Source organism: Heterocephalus glaber, unplaced genomic scaffold, assembly GCF_053883595.1.
Source record: "Heterocephalus glaber isolate CG9 unplaced genomic scaffold, H.glaber_assembly_v1.0 deba00001553, whole genome shotgun sequence".
NCBI classification, from domain to species: domain Eukaryota; kingdom Metazoa; phylum Chordata; class Mammalia; order Rodentia; family Bathyergidae; genus Heterocephalus; species Heterocephalus glaber.
The window spans coordinates 681,870-704,032 of record NW_028258344.1 but is presented as its reverse complement, the minus strand read 5'-3'; the positions used below and the strand labels follow the sequence as shown (position 1 = coordinate 704,032).

At 35.5% G+C, this 22,163-nt stretch overlaps 1 protein-coding gene across 3 annotated transcripts in view; it reads left to right on the top strand.

Moving 5' to 3' along the window:
- The window catches only part of LOC101702327 (short-chain dehydrogenase/reductase family 16C member 6-like), a 34,229-nt gene extending 17,336 nt beyond the window's left edge, over positions 1-16,893 (top strand). The window contains exons 3-6 of one of the 3 annotated variants that reach the window (XM_087190326.1): positions 547-646; positions 1,117-1,261; positions 14,379-14,504; positions 15,574-16,893. In XM_087190326.1, coding sequence (XP_087046452.1) covers positions 547-646; positions 1,117-1,261; positions 14,379-14,504; positions 15,574-15,700 — 498 coding nt within the window. In that variant the 3' untranslated portion in view covers positions 15,701-16,893. The remainder of the gene's footprint in view (positions 1-546; positions 647-1,116; positions 1,262-14,378; positions 14,505-15,573) is intronic. The other 2 variants (XM_087190325.1, XM_004871529.3) reach the window with 2 other exon arrangements.
- Positions 16,894-22,163: the final 5,270 nt, after the last annotated feature.

The following is a 22,163-nucleotide window of genomic DNA, read 5'->3' as shown; positions in this document are numbered from 1 at the left end:
TGCAGGTAGATGGGTGGAGTTCACCAAAACAGTTAAGAATATAAGTCATAGTAGACATTTGCAAAGTACATATACTTTACTTTCAGGGCATATTTACCCTGCATTGAAATTCACTTTTGCTCTAGGCAGTTTCCCCTCATTCTGTAATCCTCTGGGATAAAGGAAATCTTGTTTGTGGTAAAGTCTAGAAAGCAAATGGAATTAAATTTTAATACAAATCATGGGAAACTACATGAAAGAATTCAGCATAGTATAAAAGCTAAATCTTAAGATTTTAGTCAATCATAAACATAAAAATCTCATTTGATTTGATTAATAGAGCTTCTTCCAAAGAAAAAAATCATATCCCTTCTTAATGAACACATAATAAACCCTAAGCTCCTTGCAGAGTGGTGGCTATTTTCTTCCTACTTTTGTACTGCCACAAGATTTAACACGTATGACTGTTAAATAAATATTAGTTAATGTTTAGTAAATTCATCATATACTTACTAAACAGAGTAATAAATGGATGCAATAATAACATGGTGTATTTTTATATTCCAGACTTACAAAGCTTTTCTTCCTGCCATGATTAAAGCTAACCATGGTCACTTGGTCTGTATGTCAAGTATAGCAGGAATGGTTGGTATTAATGGACTATCAGGTGAGCACTTGATTTCACCATGTACCTTTTTATTCCCCAGTCAACAGCACCCACAAATTAGATCTCTTACAAAAAAGACAGAATGAGCTCTTCTTGTCCCAGAGCAAATCCTGAAACATTTGGCTCTGTTTATTATCCCAAGGTTCCCTTCTATTTCCCTACTTATCATGGCAGTGGTGGAGGAAGATATGCATTCTCCTTTTGATAAATAGAAGAATGTACTTATTTGTTCATTGGTCTTCTTGGGTTAACAGAAGTTAGAATGATTTCTTTTTTTCATTGATTGTGTAGTATGTTGATAAAGTGGGATATTTAGTCACGTAAATATTAGTACTGATGCTCTGTCCTCAGGGACAAACCAGAGAAAGAAGGAGGGTTTTGTTTTGTTTTGATTTGGTTTGGTTTTTTTAGATAATTCCAAGAATTTATTTGTCAAACTCTATAATTAATGGTTCTTCACCTTGTTCCAGATTACTGTGCAAGTAAATTTGCAGCCTTTGGCTTTGCTGAATCTCTCTTCTTTGAATTAAGCCACATAAAGGAAAACAAAATCAAAACCACCATCATTTGCCCCTTTTTCTTCAATACTGGAATGTTTGAGGGCTGTATAACCAAGTAAGTGAACTCTTGAAGTAATCTTTGCTTTTATAAAAATCTTCCAATATATGCATATCATTTTATCATTTTGAAGTTTTGAAATATGACAGTAAAACAAGACAAAAATAGGAATGGTTAATGTAGTAAAACACAAAATTCAATAAATATGAAATTAATAAATTTATTTAACTTAAAAATAATACTATACTTATGAAGTTTATGGAGTGGTAAAAACTTATTCCTGAAATGTTAATCAGAATATTATAGGATAACAGACAAATTGGTAATGAGAACTTATTAAAATATAATTATATATATAAAATATAAAATATAAAATATAATTAACAGTATATTACTGAGATAATTTCTTTCCTAGAAAAAATTAAAGTATAAACATCCCCAAAGAAAATATTTTGTAAGATTTAGTAATATATGTGAGGAAGTGTTAGAGTGATATTTTGTTACAAAGATTAGATTTACCTTGAACAGTCCAAACTGGAAAGCAAATTAAATACCAGGACTTTCCCAGTTAATATGAGGACTAGTATAGTTATTACAATTGTTAGAAAAGAAACTGATGTAATCTAAATAATATATATCAGCCATATTTGTAATAATGAGTGGCTAAAAGGCACTGAGGCTACTCAGAATCTAATGACACTATAAAATTAAATAGAAAGTTCCAAAGCAGATAGCAAAGGGTTGACAGACTATACAGTGAAAAACTTTCTGCCAAGGACATATATACTAAATGAGTCAAAATTAACAAGGACAACTACCTAAAATCTTTGAGAATGATCAAAAGGCGTGCTGAAGGTTGAGAAGTGTTTATACAACAAAGTCTACAGAAACTCACTCAGAACACGGGAAGGCCGTGGCACTCGGGTCTAATGCTACATCTGTCCCTTGTGGGATAGCTGTTTCAGCAGGGTTAGCAACCAAGGAGCAATTTCCATCTTTCCAAAGCTATTCTGTCAACACTGACAGTTTGTTTTCAATAACTCCTTGCAGTAGAAGCCTGTATGGAGTGGACAGCCTCGGGCAGAGATTTGTTCCTCCAGCTCCCACTGGGCAGGAAAAAAGGGAAAGCAATGGTTAGTAAAGGATGCAGTTTCTCTCTCCACGCCATCTCTTTATTTTAAGAGATCTGCTCCAGAAGCCCAGTACTAAAATGCCAGTTTCCAAATCTCCTAAGATAGAAGACCAACTTTAAGGTAGATTTATTAGACTTATCATCCCCGGCTCTGGGCCATAGAAACCTACACAGGGTGGTGGCAGCAGCTGGATGGCACAAAGACTTCCTGCCAGCCACCTGCAACTTTTGTATCCTGATTTATAGGGCCAATTTGGGTGAGATGATCAGTGCAGAATGATCACCCCATCTACTGTGCCCTAACACAGATTCTATCAGGTGAAGGCCAAAGCCAGTCTCACAGACAGGCATCTGTGGCCCTGCCACAGGACCTGACTTCAATTAGGTAAGACCATTAATCATAATATTTTCAAGAAAAATAGCACAACCAGTTAGCAAGTAGTAGTGGTTAAGATCTGGGTATTACATGAGGAGTAGAGCAGCCAGAAGCTTAATTAGAAGATTAGCAAAAGAGAACAGTAAAAGATTGTCAGCTAAAGCCACAGTCATCCCTGACAATTAGGAAAACTTTGTTTATGCCTAAGACCACATGTTCTGAGGAATGACATCAAAGCTACACATTGACAGTAGTAGAGGAAAATAGACTTCATTCAAGTAGTCCAATCAAGCCACTAAATAAGCAAGCAAAAAAATAAGCCTCTGGGAGAGCACTCTAAAATATAATATTGGAAATCTCCACTTTTAACAAAAATTATAAGCTATACAAAAAAATAGGAAAGTATAACCCATATATCAGAAAACACAGAAAATAGAAAATAGAAAATGAGATCCAGAGGCTGGAGCAGCAAAATTCAAAGAGCTATTACAAATATATTCAAAGATCTAAATAAATCCATGTTTAAGAAATGAAAAGAAAATATGATGAAAATGTCTCATCAAATATCAATAGGTATAAAATTTTAAAATATAAATTTAAAAGTAGAAAAGAAAAATAACTAAAGTAAAAGAGTCACTAGAGCAACTAAACAGATGTGAACTGGCTAAAAAAAGACTGTGAATTTGAAGACACAATTAGAAGAAAAGGATGAAAACAAAACAAAAAAACAACTTCAGAGAAATTTGGGGCATTGTTAAACTGTAAATATATACATGGTAAGAGTACTAGAAACAGAGAGTATAGATAAGGGCAAAAATCTATTCCAAAAAACAATATTCAAAAACTTCCTATTCAAGAAACTCAATGAACGCCAAGTAGGATAAACACAAGAGGTTCCACGACCACACATATATACAACATGTTGAAATACAAAAATAAAATAATAATATTCAAAGCGGCAAGAGAAAAAAAATGCTTGATCTTGTATAAAGAACTCAAGTACAATTAATAACAATTTCTCAACAGAAACAATGGAAGACAAAAGGCTGTATGGGAAGACATATTAAAAGTGTTAAAAGAAAATATTGTCAACCAATCAAAACCATATGTCAAAAAAGAAGACAAATCAAAAATAGCACTCTTTGCTAGCACCCTACCTTACAAGAAATACTAAAGGAATTTCTGAAGGGTGAAAGCGAGTGACACCAGATAGGAATCTGAAAGCACATAATTTAAAAGCTATAATATTGGCTGGGGATTTAGCTCAGTGGTTTCACCACCTGCTGTGCAAGCACAAGGACCCGAAATCAATCCCCAGTACAAAAAAAACCCTGTATTCTTATAACTTATAAATATAAAACTATAATTATAATGCAATTTCATGAGCAGTGTGTGCATAATAATATTGTTGGACCTATAATAGAAAAATATAATATTTTTATTAAGAGCACAAAGGAGGCAGGAGCAGGCAAATTTGCATTGGAATAAATGACACCAAATGGGAACTCAAATCATCAAAAAGAGACAAAGAGAACCTGAAATGGAGAAGGTTGATATAACAAATGCTATAATATATACTTATTCTTTTTTATCTTCTCTGCTCCTTTATAATGTAAAATTTACAAGGTGATAACTACAACAATGTATTATCATGTTTATAATATAGTGGGATAGAGTAACTCAGCCATACAAGAAGAAAATTTCTATATCTCCTCAAAATTAAGGTAGTAAGATTCTAAAGTAAATTGTGATAGATTTAAGATGCATATTGTATGGTCTAGAAAAATCTCTAAGAAAATAACTTGAAAAATATAGTCTAAAATTATTAAAGGATGGCCCTGTGATCAAAAGGGCATAGAACACAATAGATGAAGAAGAATTAGTAGACCTTTATAGGACATTTCACCCAATAATAGCAGAGTACACATTTTTCTCAAGAACACATAGAACCTTCTTCAGGGAAAACCATATGCGGAACCATAAAACAACCATCAGTAAAATTGAAAGAAATAAAATAATACAAAGTATATTCCACAAGTAAAATGGAATGAGAAGAAATTCTAAGAAATTTATAAACCCATGGAAATATATCAGAACATATGAAATACAACTAAAACAAAGGGAAATTTAGTTGTAATTACGTTAAAAAGAAGAAATGCTACTTCATAACTAGTCTTCCCCTTAAGAAACAATAAAAAGAGCACAATAAATCCAAAGCAAGTATAAGTAATAAATATTGTAGAGAGGTCCAGAGTCACGCAGAAGACGCCGAATCACCCCGCTGCAGACAGGCAGGTCTGCGCACGCCCTACCGAGGTCCCGAGTCATGCAGAAGACACTGAATCACCCTGCTGCAGACAGGCAGCCACCTGGTCCCACACTACAAAGACCCAGAGGACACCAGACCATGAGACCATGGTACTGAGCCCTGCTGCTCCCGGCACAGAGGTAGGGGCTTCTGAGACGTTGTCCCAGTGCTCCTGGCCAAGAGGAAGGGGCTTCCCAGTCACCATCCCTCCCGCTACTCCCAGCCCAGAGCAAAGGGCTTTTGGGCCACCTTCTGTCCTGCTGCTCCTGGCCCAAAGGAAGGGGCTTCTGGGCCACCATCCCTCCCACCACTCCTGGCCCAGAGGTAGGGGCTTCTGAACCGCCATCGCACTGCTCCTGGTTCAGAGGAAGGGGCTTCCCAGCTACCATCCCTCCCACTGCTCCCAGCCCACAGGAAAGGGTTTTTGGATCACCATCCCTACCACTGCTCCTGGCCCCTGTCCCACCTCTCCCAGCTCAGAGGAGGTAATCCATGCAGGTGTTAAGAGCCCCCCGACCCCAGTCAAAATGAGAAAACACAATAAGTCTCAAAACCAGACTTCCAGATCACCTACAGCAACCCCAAAGGGAAATGAGATGGACCACTCTGATACTCAACCACCTGGACCCATTGAACTGGCAACAAAAGATCTGGAAAAAATGAAATCAGAAATAATTTCTCAGAAAACAGGACAAATTGTGCCCCTAGTGCAAGACATGATTAATAAATCTAGAGAGGAGCTCAGGAACATGATGGAATCCCAACATAAGAAACAAATGGAATCCATAAAACAGATGCAAATAGATTTCCAGGACATGAAAGACTCCATTGAAAGTCTACACAGCAGAATGAGCAAATGTGAGGACAGAATTTCAGATATAGAAGATAAGATTACAATTAATGACCAGGAAAAGAAAAATTCAAAATTATAAGGGAACATGAGAAATCAATCTAGCAGCTGCTAGATGATGCAAAGAAGAATAACATAAGACTGATTGGGCTCAATGAAGAAACAGGAGAGAGTGGAGATGACATAAAAAACTCTTCAGAGAAATAATGGCAGAAAACTTCCCAAGGAGGGGAAAAGAGCTTGACATACAGATAAGTGAGGCATATCGGACTCCAAATAGCCTTGACCAAAAAAAAATCTACACATAGGCATGTAATAGTTAAGATTCCAGAAACACAACAGAAGAACAAAATTCTACAAGCAGTTAGAGAAAAGAAACAAATCACATACAAAGGAAAGCCCATCAGAATCACAGCAGACTTCTCAACACAAACCATCAAGGCAAGAAGAGCTTGGAGTGACATATTCCAAGCCCTGAAAGAAAACAGCCTCCAACCCAGATTGATGTACCCTGCAAAACTATCTTTCAAAATGGATGGAGAAAGAAGATACTTTCATGACAAAGAGCACCTTAGGAACTTCGTGAATACCAAACCAGCACTCCAGAGAATTTTACACAATAGCCTAGGAACAGACATTGAGGATCACAACCCCAGGAAGCAAAGCAGAATGAACCCATCTGGCATGACAAGAAATTAAATGTAAAGGGGGAGAACACAACAAAAAGAAAAAGTCATGGCAATGACAAGTCCATACGTTTCAGTTATAACCATCAATGTTAATGGCCTCAGTTCACCAATCAAAAGAAATAGACTGGCAGAATGGGTCAAGAAGCAAAATCCAACAATATGCTGCATACAAGAAACACACTTAATTCAAAAGGAAACTCATAGACTGAAAGTTAAAGGGTAGAAACAATACTCCATGCAACAGGAACCCGAAAAAAAGCAGGAGTAGCTATCCTCTTTGCAGATCACGTACATTTCAAACCAACATTGATTAAGAAAGACGAAGAAGGACACTGCATCCTTGTGAAGGGAAGAATCCAAGAGAAAGAGATGACAATCATAAATATCTATGCACCAAACACTAGTGCACCCAACTATATAAAACAAATACTAATGGACATGAAAAGTCATATATGCACTAATACAATTTTAGGGGGGACCTCAACACCCCACTGTCACAAATCGATAGATCAACTAGAAAAAAATAAGTAATGAAATACTAGAACTCAATCGAACTCTTGAACAAATGAACTTAACAGATGTTTACAGTCTTCCACCCCACAAAATCAGAATACACATTTTTCTCAGGTGCACATGGGTCATTCTCAAAAATAGACCACATACTCACACATAGAACATGTTTAAGTAAGTGCAAAGGAATGGAAGTTATCCCCTGTATATTATCAGACCATAGTGCAATGAAATTGGGGATCCATAGCAAAAGAAACTCAAAAAGTTTCATAAACATGTGGAAATTGAACAACACACTTCTGAATAACCAATAGGTCAGGGAGGAAATTAAAGAAGAAATCAGACAGTTCCTGCAATTAAATGACAATGACAATACAACATATCGGAATCTATGGGACAGAATGAAAGCAGTCTTACGAGGGAAATTCATAGCAGTGAATACACATATTAGGAAAACAGAACGAGCCCAATTAAACAACCTGATGCTGAACCTCAAGCTTCTAAAAAAAGAAGAGCAGGACAACCCCAAAGCTCATACAAGGGAGGAAATTATAAAGATCAGAGGAGAAATCAATGCAATGGAGACTAAGAGAATGATACAAAAAATCAATGAAGCCAAGAGTTGGTTCTTCCAAAGAATCAACAAAATTGACAAACCCTTAGCCAACCTTATCAGAACAAGGAAAGAAAAGGCCCAAATCCATGCAATTAGGAATGAAAAGGGTGAGATCACAACTGACCCAGCAGAAATCCAGAGGATCATCAATACCTACTTCCAGAACCTATATGCCAATAAGATGGACAACATAGAAGAAATGGACAGAATCCTAGATACATATGAATTACCAAAGTTGAACGAAGAAGACCTAAAAATTCTGAACAAGCCAATATCAACCAATGAAATTGAAAATGTAATTAAAAACTTATCAACTAAGAAAAGCCCAGGCCCTGATGGCTTCACTGCTGAATTCTACAAGACATTTAGAGAGGAACTGCTGCCACTACTGTTTAAACTCTTCAATGAAATTGAGAGGGAAGCAATACTCCCAAATTCATTCCTGGAAGCAAGCATCACCTTGATCCCCAAAGCAGAGAAAGACCCAACTGAAAAAGAGAACTATAGGCCAATCTCACTAATGAACATAGATGCAAAAATCCTTAATAAGATAATGGCAAACAGAATGCAGAAGATCATCAAGAAGATCATACACCCTGATCAAGTGGGATTCATCCCAGGGATGCAGGGATGGTTCAATATATGCAAATCAATTAATGTAATACACTATATCAATAGAGCCAAGGACAAAAACCACATGATTATCTCCATAGACACCGAAAAAGCATTTGATGAAATCTAACATGCATTTATGATAAAAACCCTACAAAAAAATGGAATAGATGGTCTCTACCTCAAACTGATAGAAGCCATCTATGAAAAACCAACAGCCAATATCATACTAAATGTTCAAAAACTGAAATGCTTCACACTAAAATCAGGAACAAGACAAGGATGTCCACCATCACCACTCCTGTTCAACATAGTTCTGGAAACATTAGCCATGGCAATTAGACAAGAGAAAGAAATAAAAGGAATAAAGATAGGAAATGAAGAAGTCAAATTGTCATTATTTGCAGATGACATGATACTCTATATAGAAGACCCCAAAGAACTCCACCAAAAAGTCTTCTAGATTTAATAACCAAATTCAGTCAAGTAGCTGGTTACAAGGTCAACACACAAAAATCAATAGCTTTCCTCTACACCAATGACAGACTCACTGAGAGAGAAACAGGGCAAATAATTCCTTTCACAATAGCATCCAAAAACTGGAAATACCTAGGAATCAACCTAACAAAAGAAATCAAAGACCTCTTCTCTGAAAACTATGGCACTCTGAAAAGAGAGATTGAAGATGATAACAGAAAATGGACAGACATCCCCTGCTCCTGGGTAGGAAGGATTAATATAATGAAAATGGCCATACTTCCAAAACTGCTATATAGATTTAATGCAATTCCAATTGAGATCCCAGCAGCATACTTCATGGACCTTGAGAAAACAATCCAAATTTCATTTGGAACAAGAAGAGACCCAGAATAGCAAAAGAAATCTATGTAACAGAGACATGGTAGGGGGTATCACAATCCCCAACCTGCAACTATACTACAAAGCTACTGTGATAAAAACAGCATGGTACTGGCAAAGAAACAGACTTGAGGACCAGTGGAACAGATTAGAAGATGCAGAAACAATGTCAGACATACTCAGCCATCTCATCTTCAATAAAGGAGCCAAACGCCCTCACTGGAGGAAAGATAGCCTCTTTAATAAATGGTGCTAGAAAAATTGGGTTTCAACTTGCCAAAGATTAAAACTAGACTCATATCTCTCACTATGCACTAAACTAAAATCAAAATGGATTAAAGATCTAAATATTAAAATAGAAACTCTGAACCAGTTGGAACAGAGGTTAGGTAGAACCCTTGAAGACATCAGTGTAGGAAAACATTTTATGAACAAAACCTCAGTTGCCCGTGAACTAGCAAAAACAATCAACAAGTGGGATCTCTTCTTATTAAAAGGCTTCTGCACAGCAAGAGAAACCACCAGCAGTGTGAAGAGACAACCCACAATGTGGGAAAAAATCTTCACCTGCTCTTCCTCAGACAAAGGTCTACTACCTCAAATCTATAAAGAACTTAAAAAGATCAGGCTTCCCAAATTTAAAGACCCAGTCCAAAAATGGGCATCTGAAATGAACAGACATTTCTCAGACAAAGAAGTAGAAATAGCAAATAAATACATGAAAAAACGTTCAACATCACTGGTCATTCAGGAGATGCAAATGAAAACGATCCTGAGATTCCACTACACTCCAGAAAGAAAGGCTGCTATCATGAAATCTACCAATAACAAGTGCTGGTGGGTCTGTAGGGAAAGAGGAACCCTGCTCCACTGCTGGTGGGAGTGTAGACTGGTGCAAGCACTGTGGAAATCAGTATGGAGATACCTCAAAGAACTAGGACTGGAAGTCCCATTTGACCCCCCTATTCCACTGCTCGGGATCTTCCCCAAAGAATTAAAAGAATCATACCACAGTGATATATGTGCACCCATGTTCATAGCAGCACAGTTTGTAATAGCTAAAACTTGCAAACAGCCCAAATGCCCATCAACTGGAGACTGGGTAAAGAAAATGTGGTTTTTTTATAAAATGGAGTACTACTCAGCCATAAAAAATGAGAAATGAGAGACATTTATAGCTAAGTGAATGCACATTGAGGTGATACTCTTAGGTGAAATAAATAGGACACACATGTGTAAATACCGAATAGTTTCTCTGGTGTGAGAAACTGGAAGGGTAAATAAGGACGAAATGTATAATAGGTAATGTGAAATAGGAAGGGGCAAAGGGGAAGGAAGTGGGAGGGCTAAGTGAAAGGATAGAAGGGAATGGGATTAATATGAGGAAATGGAAAAATAGGAACAAAATCTTTGTAAATAGGGAGGACTGGAGGGGTTAAAGGGAGGGCTGGGCAAGGGTGAAAAATAAGAACCAAGAGAGACTATGTAAAGGTGCAAATTTCCAATGATGAATGTCATTATATTGTATACCTAAAATGTACCAATGATTAGAATGAAAAATCGATATTGTAAAATAGGAAGAAAAGGTCCAAAGGGGTAGGGGTAGTGGGAGAGGCAGGGGAAAGGAAAGAAGGGAAAGGAAAAGTGATGAGAAATGGAAAAAATGGAAATAAAGTCTTTGTAAATAGGGAAGGGTGGAGGGAGTGAAGGGAGGGCTAGGAATGGGGAAAAAATAAGAACCCAGATGCATTATGTAAAGGTACAATTCCCAATGAGAAATGTAATTGTGTTGTATACCTACAATGTACCAATAAAAGAATTTAATAAAAAGATAAATAAATAAAAATAAATATTGTAGAAGAAATGGGTGAAATAGAAAGCAGAAAATCAAAGAAGCCAAATGTTTCTTCTTTGAAAAGATCAACAAAATTAATACAAATGTAGCTATCCTGGGAAATGAGAAAAAAAGTCTTGAACTACTAAAATTAAGAATAAAGAGGTGACATCAATATCATTACAGAAAGAAAAAATATCGTAAGGAAAAACTATGAGAAAGCATATGCCAGCAAAATAGATTTCTTAGATGGAGTGAAAAAATTCTTAGGGAGACACAAACTAACAAAACTGACTGGAGGAGAAAGCAAAACTTAAATGTGTTTAAAACACAGGTTTTTAATTAGCACACTAAAAAATTCCCACACGATAAATGCCTAGGTCCAAAGGGCTTCCTGTGGAATCCTATCAAACATTTGAAGAAAAGTTACTACCAGTATTTTGAAAACTTCCAAAATATCAAGAGGACTGAATACTTTCCAACTCATTTATGAATGCAATGTTACTTTGTTGCAAGACCAGTTGATAAACACAGAAATTCTTAATGAAATGCTAGCAGACTGAATCCAGCAACATAAAATAATGATAATATAAAATGATCAATTGGGATTTATTCAAGGAATTCCAATTTTGTTAATATTTTTAAACAATTTAATATAATACATTATTTTCATATAATAAAGGACAAAATTTTCATAATCATCTTAATACACACAGAAAAAACCGAAAAATCCAACACTATTTCACAACAAAAACATTCAAGAAACTAGAAATAATAGATTTTTGCACAATCTGATATGTGACATCAGTGAAAAATCCACAGTTAACATCATATTTAATGTTGAAAACTAAATGCTTTCTCCCTAAGATCAATAACAAGACAAAAATGTACATGCAACTCCTATAGAACAGGACATTTAGGCAGAGGAAATAAAAGGTATCCAAAGTTGAGAGAAGGAAAAACTATTCTCAAATGGCATGATCTTGTTTATAGAAAACCCTAAGGAATACACACATGCACACACATACACACACAGACACATTATATGTGAAAAGTAAATTCAGGGCCAGGGATTTAGCTCAGTGGTCCCAGCGCCTACCTCACAAGCTCAAGGTCCCGAGTTCGATCCCTGGTACCAAAAAAAAAAAGAATACAAAAGTAAATTCAGCAAAGTTCTAAGATCAATAAACAAAATCAATATAAAAAATACATCGTATTTCTACATATTTTTAATGAACAACCAAAAAATAAAATTAATAAAACTATTCCATTTATAATTACATGAAAAATAATAAAATAGGGATGCCATTGTAGCTTGCCTGGTAGTATTCATGAGAACTTGGGTTCAATCCCTACCACAATAACAACAACAACATCAACAATAATAATTAATACTTAGGAAAAAAATCTAAGAAGAAAATACAAGTCTTTTACTATAAAAAGTATAAAAATCTTTGAAAGAGATTAAACAGGACTTAAATATATGGAAAAACATCATGTGTACAGATTGAAAAATTTGATATTGTTTCCAATGTACCTATCAGATTAACGCAGTTCCTATCAGAATCCTACTTGCCTTTTTTAAAGGAATAGACAAGACTAATTTTGTAAAAAATACAAAATACCAGAAAGCCAAAGCCATTTTGAAAAAGAAGAAAGTTGAACTGAATCGCACTTTCCAATTTCAAAATTGATACAATACTACCCTAATCAAGACTGTAGGACCAACATAAGGATGGAGATACAGATCAACAGAACAGTACTGGGAGTTCAGAAACAAACTTTTACATTTATACTCAATTGATTTTTCAGCTGCTGTGCCAAGATAATTCAAGGGGAGAAATAAAAGTCTTTTCAACAAACAGTTCTGAGACAACTGGAAGAACTTCTTATGAAAAAATTAAGTTGAACACCAACCCTTACATGATATACAAAAATTAACTCAAATTAGATTAAAAAACCTCAATGTGAAAAATAAAACCATAAAATACTCGAAGGAAAATAGCATACATCTTCATGAGGAGGAACCCTGAAACATTGCTGATGGTGTTGTAAATTAATTCAGCTGTTTCGAAAAAGTTTGACAGTTCCTCAAAATGTTAGACAGAGAGTTACCATGTGGCCCACAAATTTTGTACCTAGGTATATACTCAAAAGAAATGGAAACACATAGGCACCTATAAAATTGTAATTCATCTTTATATAGCATTGTTCATAACCAAAAAGTAGAAATTCTAAATATTCATTGATGAATGGATTAACAAAACAGCATCGTTATGCAATAGAATATATGTGATGCAAGAATTCAGCAAAAATCAATAAAAGCATTCTGTGAAAAGTAATTGATTATATGAAACAACAAAAATGAGTACATTATTATTTTCATAAATCATTACTATACATACTTTATATCAATATGTTAAGTACATATGTTTATTCCTATGCACACATTTTTATTTATTTTGTTTCTAACAGTATTTCAAAACAACCATATTAGTAAGAATTGATAAAATGTGATTATGCTCTATTAACAGCTAGAATGTCAAGGTCACAGAAGGGAAGTGACCAGCCAGCAATGATAGTCAGTGAAGGCTATGATGTTAAGTGATGACTTCTAAATTCGAGGTTCCTAACCACATATGAGCTAACAGTGAAGTCTCTCGAAAAGGAAAGATTAGTAATCTAAAAATGATGAAAGATGAAAGAAAAACTAATATGTAGATTATATTTGTAGATAAATGTTGGAGACTTTAGGCTAGAGTTCTAAGGAACTTTTAGGAGAAAAAACTATAAAGACTAATGGGAAATTATAGATAATTGATCAGATTCCAAGAATGAATTGAGATAAACAGAATTTTTCAAAGGAAAGCTGTTCAAATAATTGAGACGATAATATAAAAATATAAAATGTCATAGAATAACTTATGGAGCTTTATAATCTCATTTATTTCAATGCCTATTAATCTCACAAACATCTATTTCTGCTTAATGCTATAACAATGACCTCCCTAAAATGATATATTACACATGCTCAAGAGATGTTTTGGTAAGAAAAATTTTTGCAATTTTGCTTAATACTATGCAATCATTTGATGTTTGGGAGGGAGGAAGAGAGAGGAAAGAAAGATACAAAACAATCTAAAAGTAATTGCTTCCATATGTTCAGGTCATCACATAAGTCAATAAACAAAACGCTGGAGTTCATTAGAGGAAAGTAAATATATTAGCATTGATACCAATGTCAATCATGAAAGAAAACATTAGACAACTCATTTTTGACTGTTTGTAGCTGTACATGATAGTTCCATGTTTGAAATGTAATAATTGATGCTATGATGACTGTAAAAAGTACTAGTCTTATGATACAACTTTTGTTATTGTTACTCTAGGTATCCATTTCTGTTACCTATAATGGAGCCAGAGTATGTGGCCCAAAAAGTTGTCAACGCTATTTTAGAGGAACAAGTTTACCTCTTACTACCCAGATTTGCATATGTTGCATTGTTCCTTAAACAGTAAGTTAATACTGACCTCACTTTCTTGGTTGTTTGTGAACAAATTGTCCAATCATCACTTCTTTGATCTAGAAAGCAACTTCACATTTTTTTAATGATGAGGGGAAGACGTTTGGTAGTGCAAGGACAGTTTACTGAACTATTGTTAGATGTGTCTTGGTTATTTCAGATATTGACAAGATTTAGCAACTCTTTAGCCTTTCAGAGCACACATTATTTCTTTCAACACAAAAACAAATAGCACCCAAGTTATTTGGGAGGCTTTGGGGTTTTTGTCTGTTTGTTTGCTTGCTTGCTTGCTTTTATATTTTTGGATTGGGTCAGTGCAGTTTGCCTAAGGTAGAATTCTATTTTGAAAAGAAGGGTAAAAATTGTGAGTGTGGTGCTAAAAACTAATCCATAAATTCCTCATTTCACTTAGGGAAAGAGTTGCTGCACCTTCCTATGAGGCCCATGCAATGTGCTCTGTGTATTTATGGATGGATTCAGCCTGGAAATCACGTCTAACATTTATAGAGTGCCCAACACAGTCAGTTACTGTGTTGATAGTTTTCCGTGAATTTTACCACATTTCGAGAATCCAAGGTTCAAAGAGTAATTTTTGCGGGGTTAAGTAGCTAATATATACTAGAACAAGGTTTCAAACCAAAGTTTTTAATCTAATTACAGAGCATAAGCTTTTACCATCAGCATATGCTCCTTCCCTCCCTGCTGTATGTACATATAGAGCTCCCCATATCCAAAATGCTAGGCACCAAAAGAGTTTAGATTTCAGATTTCTTCAGATTTTGGAATATTTGTGTAAATACAATGTGATTTCTTGAGGATTAAACCTAAGTCTAAAACATAAATTCATTTATGTTTCAGTTACATTTTGTATACATAGCCCAAAGATAATTTTGTACAATATTTTTAGTGGTCTGCATTTTGACTGTGACCCATCCATTGGGTCAGGTGTGAGATTTTCCACTTGTGGTGTCATGTGGGCAATCAAAAAATTTACAAAGTAGTCTCTTTGACCACTTTAAGGATGTTAACATACAATAACCTTTTCTCTGCTTTTATCTAGAATAATATCTCCAAAAATGATGCTTGCCCTTGGTGAGTACCTTGGAGCAGACAGGGCCATGGTTTCTTTCAAAGGAAGAGTGAAAGAAGATGAACCTCAGACTGAAACTAAGAGGAAATACCACTAGCTGAAGCTCCAAAAGTTGTAACCAAATAAAAAATATTAAAGGATAGAGTATTTGGAAATCTTCCTAACACTTAAATCATTTCAGTCTACCAAGAATCACTGATGCTTTCAAAAGTGCCAAGCTTATTCCCAGGAGAAAGTTTACACACTGCTATTTTTCTAAGCATTTCATTTATCTATCCAGTTTTTCTATCATTTTTCAACCTGATAAACCTTTTCAATTGACTCTAAACATACATATATAAAAACACATTAATGTAAATTGGCCCTAGTTTAATTTTAAAATAGCAATATAAGATACTTTCAGGAAAGAGGTGACTATTACTAATGATCTTATGAATCAATATTTTAGGCTGATAATTTTTCAGCATCAGATTTAAAGTTACATGTTAATGTTGTAATTAAGAAAAATAATGTCTACTTTGCAAAGTAAAAGCTTATTTGTATTGCCTACTAATCCCTAGTACAGTTAGATGGTCATATGAATCCCCTTAGTGGGTTTTAACCTGCTCATTATGTAAAATAAATGTGTAACTTAACAATTTTGTTTGCATACCAAAGTGTTGAAAATTGATAGCTCCTTTGCTCCTTGGAGGAAAAAAGATTCACATTACACTGCTATACACTGGTGATCTGTGAACTAAAGTTATCTTCATAATAAAGCTATAAAATGATCTTTCAGTGGATACACTTGAAGACACAGTCTTCATGAGAACACAAAACACTGGGAGGCTGGGCTCAGTTACGGGTGTGGCCATGAGGACAGGTGCCACAGTTGTCTGTAGCAAAGCTGGCATCCGAGGAGAAAATCTGTCTGGACTTCTCTGCTGACAGCTGTCTGTACTGCTGCAAGTCCTGGTCCCTGGAAACAGGGAGGAGTGCCTGCTGCCCATCAGTGCGGTGGCCCCTTCTCCTGCCCTCTGAGCTGGCTCCTACTCTCACTTGTCTTCAGTCTGAATATCGAGCTGCACATAAAATATTCCTGGTGAATACTGTATTTTGTCTTCCTGTTTCAGTATCTTTGAAACTTCAGAGTACAGTGGTATCCATGGAGGATTGATTCAGAGGCCCCTCTAGATAAAATCTGATGCTCAAGTCCCCTATATTAAAATGGCATATGCTTTAAATTATCTCTAGATTATTAATAATACTTGATACAAAGCCTGTACATCAGAGGTGTAGATTCAGTGTAGTCCTCAAAACCCAAGTGCAGTAGCTCACGCCTTTAATCCCAGCACTCTGGGAGGCTGAAGCAGGATGATAAATTCAAGCCCAGCCTAGGCAATTTAGTGACTTAGCAAGAGACCTTGTCTCTAAACAAGAAATTTAAAAGGGCTGAGGATATAGCCGCATTGTGAAGACCCTGGGCTCATCACTTAGTACTAAAAAGAAAGGGGGTACTGGGCACATGGTCAATTCAAGTTTGTCTTGTTAACTTTAGGGAATTTTTTTCTGAATATTTTGTAGCCACGGTTGGTTTTAGCTGTAACTACAAATAGAAGACCAACTGATTCAGTAGCTTTCCACATAGCTTTGCCCTAAAGTTCATATATTGTTATGAAATCTAACAAAAGCAACAACACTAAATTGATTTCTTTCCACTAAATTCTCAAAAAGTACTGAATCACTTTCCACCTCCCTAGCACTCTGCACTTAGTTTATATTAAAAATGTTTCAGTTTGGGCCAGGGATTTAGCTCAGTGGTTCCACCATCTGCCTCGCAAGCTCAAGGACCAGAGTTCAATCCCCGGTACCCCCAAAAAATGTTTCAGTTTGGGAAAGTAAAGGTTCATTTGGAGGTGTGTGTCTTTGAAAATGAAAACTTTATTTGTTTATTTATTTATTTTGGTTTTTTCAGGCAGGGTCTCCCTTTGTAGTTCAGGCTGGCCGTGAACTCACTATGTAGCCCAGGCTGGCCTCGAACTTGCAGCAATCCTCCTGCCTCAGCCTCCCGAGTGCTGGGATTACAGGCATACACCACCATGCCTGGCTTATGAAAACTTTACTTTTGCAATAGAACAATATTATAATTGGTAATTACTTCATCCTAAAAAAGCCTTCTTAATCCAGTACATAAAAATAGTGAAAAATTAAAAAATAAAAAATAAAATTAAAAAATAGTAAAAAATGATAATTAAAATATTTTAAAATAATATTTAATAATGAATAGCCATCTTATGTGCTTATGAGACAGAAGATTGTATTGACTCTGGTTATGGAAATTTTTCAAGGATTTTGAAAAATTAGAATACTTTCTTTTGCCTGCATTCATTCTTTTTAAAATGGATTAAAATCTGCCTTTCCTTTTTAAAATTTCTAATAATAACAGCTGTCCAATATTAAAATGACTGATTTGAGTCTCAATGGAGTCTTCCATTTCTGGAAATCAAAGGAAGTTATTTGAATCTTTTGAATCACTTGAATTTTTCCAATCCTAAAAAATCATCAAGAGTAACAGAATTATTTTGAGCCCATTTTTGCAATAAATCTTTATTTAAAAGCTAAGTGTAAAATGTAAATATTTATTATATCACCTAATGCACATTTGATTCACAAATAAAACTCAGTAAAAGGAAACAGGAGATTTTTTAAGTAATTCCAGAATTTGGAAGAAAAACAATGAAAGGAAAGTGAAGAAGATAAGAAGAAAATGGGAATGTCTTTTCTTAGAATTATGCCTTAGAAAGAAACATGTCTTTTGTAGGAGGAACTTTAGAATTTGGAGTGAATCTTCCCTGAAATAAGAAGCAGAATCAAGAATAGCAGGTGGTCCTTAGCTCACCACTGGCCCTTGGTTTACTCAAGTGGGCAGATGTAGGGCTAGATCTGAATATTTTAGGAATTACAAGAATCCTAGAGAAGCTGTAAGGAAAGAAAATAATGGATAGGTAGATAAAAGAGGAGCATTCAAGAAGTGGATAAACTGCAAAATGAGAATTTTATTGTGTTTCTGATGGGTGATATGAACTCTCTTCCCTATCTATTCACAAAATTTTTCAATTAGTCTCCCGTGGAGTATGGCCTTCAAGTGCACCCTTGATGAAAGCAAAGTCTGCCCATGAAGGGTCCCTAGATGTATATCACATGGACAACAGAAAGAAAGAAGCAAATCAAGTCAAAATGATGAGGAAATCAAAGAAAATGCTAAGGAAAGGATAGTGTGGATGATACAAAATTTTATTTCAAAATGAAGAAAAGATGCCTCCAGAAAAACCACAGAATCAAGAGCAGGAGATAGGTTCCTGAGGCCCTGTGGTCCCCGTCAGTTTTGAGGCACCCCAGTGAAGGAAGGATGAGAAGGTTAAGGAGAACAGCCACACAGAGGTACAAAGCCCAGTACAAAGTAAGATGTGGGACTCTTTTTTCAAAAAGCAAGGGAAGAAGTGCCATAAATGTCAGTAAAACTGATAGCTTCTTCCTTTAGAAAATTGTTTTATTTATAAAATATACTAATGATCATTCTAACAGATAGGAAACAATAGAAACTTAAAAGAGAAAAATATAATTGTTTTGTTTCATAATCTTATATAATATAATAACTTATGAGTGTGACAACTTAGTCATAGTTTTCTGATTAAATTTCTTAGGGGCATTACTAAGAATTGAACCTTTTTAGCAAATACATTTGATAGACCATCAGAATCTACAGTTTTAAAACTTCATTTCATTCATATAATTAAAAACAACATCTATCATTCTAGGTAAAAAAAAGTTGCAGATAATTTTTAATTTTGAGAAAGGACTTTCTGCTATTACTACACTTACAGGTGTATTACAAACTAGGACAACATAGAGATATATTTCTGATCAATTACTTCACTATATATATATATATATATATATATATATATATCATGTATAGCTAATGTATCTTGCAGAACAATTTTTCTAAAAAGATTTAACTCCTCATACATACCAGCATGTATAAATCTAATTGTATATATTTGTATAATAGCATTTCAATTTCTGACTTTTCCTGTAACTTGCAGATGTTGTATGAGGTACCAAAAATGACCTCATGATTTCTGTTTATGCATTTTGTTGCTACATCTTCAATCACAAAGGAAAAATTAATTTAATTTTTTCCTCATTAATAATTGGTTCTTGTGAAACTTCAAATGCAAATAGTGGTAAGTTTAACTTCTATCTCTTGGCCTTGAACACTTGCTTTATAATGCAGCAGCAATTTCCAAAACAGAAATTGTTAACTCTTTGAAGAATTCTAATACATCTTCAATATACTTTCTTGAAATGCCCAAAGTACAATTTTATTTTATATTGAGTAAGCATTGGCAATTCCTGTTTTACTGCTCAGATGGCAGAGTTAATATTTGTGCAGTTACATTCAACAGTATTTGATCTTTGACAAAAGAGCTCAAAAACATATACTAGAGGAAAGATGGTCTCTTTAATAAGTGGTATTTGGAAAACTGTCCACGTGCAGAAGATTGAATCTAGATTCATATCTCTCACTATGTACTAAACTAAAATCAAAATGGACCAAAGAACTAAATGTTAAAACAGAAACACTCAACCTGCTGGAAGATACAATAGGTAAAACTCTTGAAGTATTAGCCAAGGAATTTCTGAACAGAACCCCAGTTGCACAGAAAATAGTACTGAGAATCAATAAATGAGATCATCTCAAGTTAAAAGGCTTCTGCACAGCAAAAGAAGCAAACGAGAGCATCATAAAATAACCTATAGAATGGGGAAAAAATATTTTTACCAGCTATTCCTTAGACAGAGGATTAATATCTAGAATATGTAGAGAGCTCAAAAACTGAGACCTCCCAAAATAAAAGATTAATCAAAACATGTGCAAATGAATACACTTCACAGAGGAAAAAGTACAAATGGCCAATAAATACACAAAGGAATGATCAGCATCACTGGTTATTAGAGAGATACAAATTAAAACAACACTGAAATTCCATCTCACTCCAGAAAAAGTGGCTATCATTAAGAAATCAAATAATAACAAATGCTGATGAGGCTGAAGGGAAAAGGAACCCTGCTACTTTGCTGGTGGGAGTGAACTAGTACAGCCACTGCGGCAATTAGTGTGGAGATTACTCAAAGAACTAAAACTGAAAATTCCATATAACCTAGTATTCTCCTTATATGTTTCTTCTCAAAAGAGTTAAAAACATAATATTACAACGATACATGCACTGCCATGTTTATAGCAGCACCATACATAATAGCTTAATCTTGGAAGCAGCCTAGACGTCCATCAACAGATGTATGGATAAATAAAATTGTGGTATTTATACACAATGGCTTACTACTCTGCCATAAAGAAGGATAATCTTGAGTCATTTGTAGGAAAACAGGTGCACCATAAGACCATAATTCTAAGTGAAATAACTCAGACATATAAGCTTCAATATCATATGGTTTCTCTGAAACTGAAATTACAAATAAAAAGCAAAATAAAAATAGATAATAGAAAGTAGGGTGATAGATCTTTCTCAAATGGTAAGGGGATCAAGAAATGGAGGGGCAGGGAAGGAAGGGAGAAAATAGAGATTTAAAAAGATGTGATATGTACATGTACAAACTCTACACAAGAAATGGAAACAATGGAAACACATACTGCAAACATGTACCAATAAAAAATTTTAAATAGCTAGCTAGCTAGCTATATATATTTGTGCAGCAGCCACAGGTACAGATTTCAGAGGCAACAGGGAGCCCACATTCCATACCAGCTCTCAGTGCTACTGCCATGTGTATCCCTTCTCTCTCCTGCAGGCACAAACACTGCCATTACTAATTGTGCTGCTATTGACACCATGGCCACCACCAATCTGGGCCCAGATCAAGCCCAGCTACCTCCTTGGGGCCCAGTGGGCTCAAGACTCCTCCAAAACATGCACGTGTGTACAGAGCTACTGCTATATATGACTTCCTGCTGTGTTTAGAACCTTAGACACTAATGCATGGATTGTGCCTACAGGACAACTACATGTGCCTGCTGTTACTTGAGGGCACCATCTGTGCTCCTGTGTATGCCCCACTATGCAAGTGAGCTTCACTGACAAAACACAAGTTCAAAGATAAGTCAGGAGGGACTTTAGCTGAGTAAAGGCAGAGACTTAAAGTAAAAATGGGGCTGTTCTAAGAACAGGGTCCTTTGTGGCCTCATAGGTCCTTAAGCCCAGCCTTGTCTCTATGCATCACACACTATGCTAGATCTTCTTCAAAACCAGTAACAAGGTGGAATCCTTGCTCCACAACCTAAAATGGAGCTTTTGTCAGCTCACCAGGACAACTCATAGGTATTATGCAGCGGTAGAGCAGAAATATCAGAGGACATAGATTTGTGTTGGAGTTCTTCAGTACAATGCCAAGGAGCAGAGTTGGCCCCAAGCATCAAGGAGGTGAATCTTCAGGGCTGCTGTACAACCACTCCCAGCACTGAGGAACAAAGCACCCACAGCACCTAGGAGGTGAGCTGC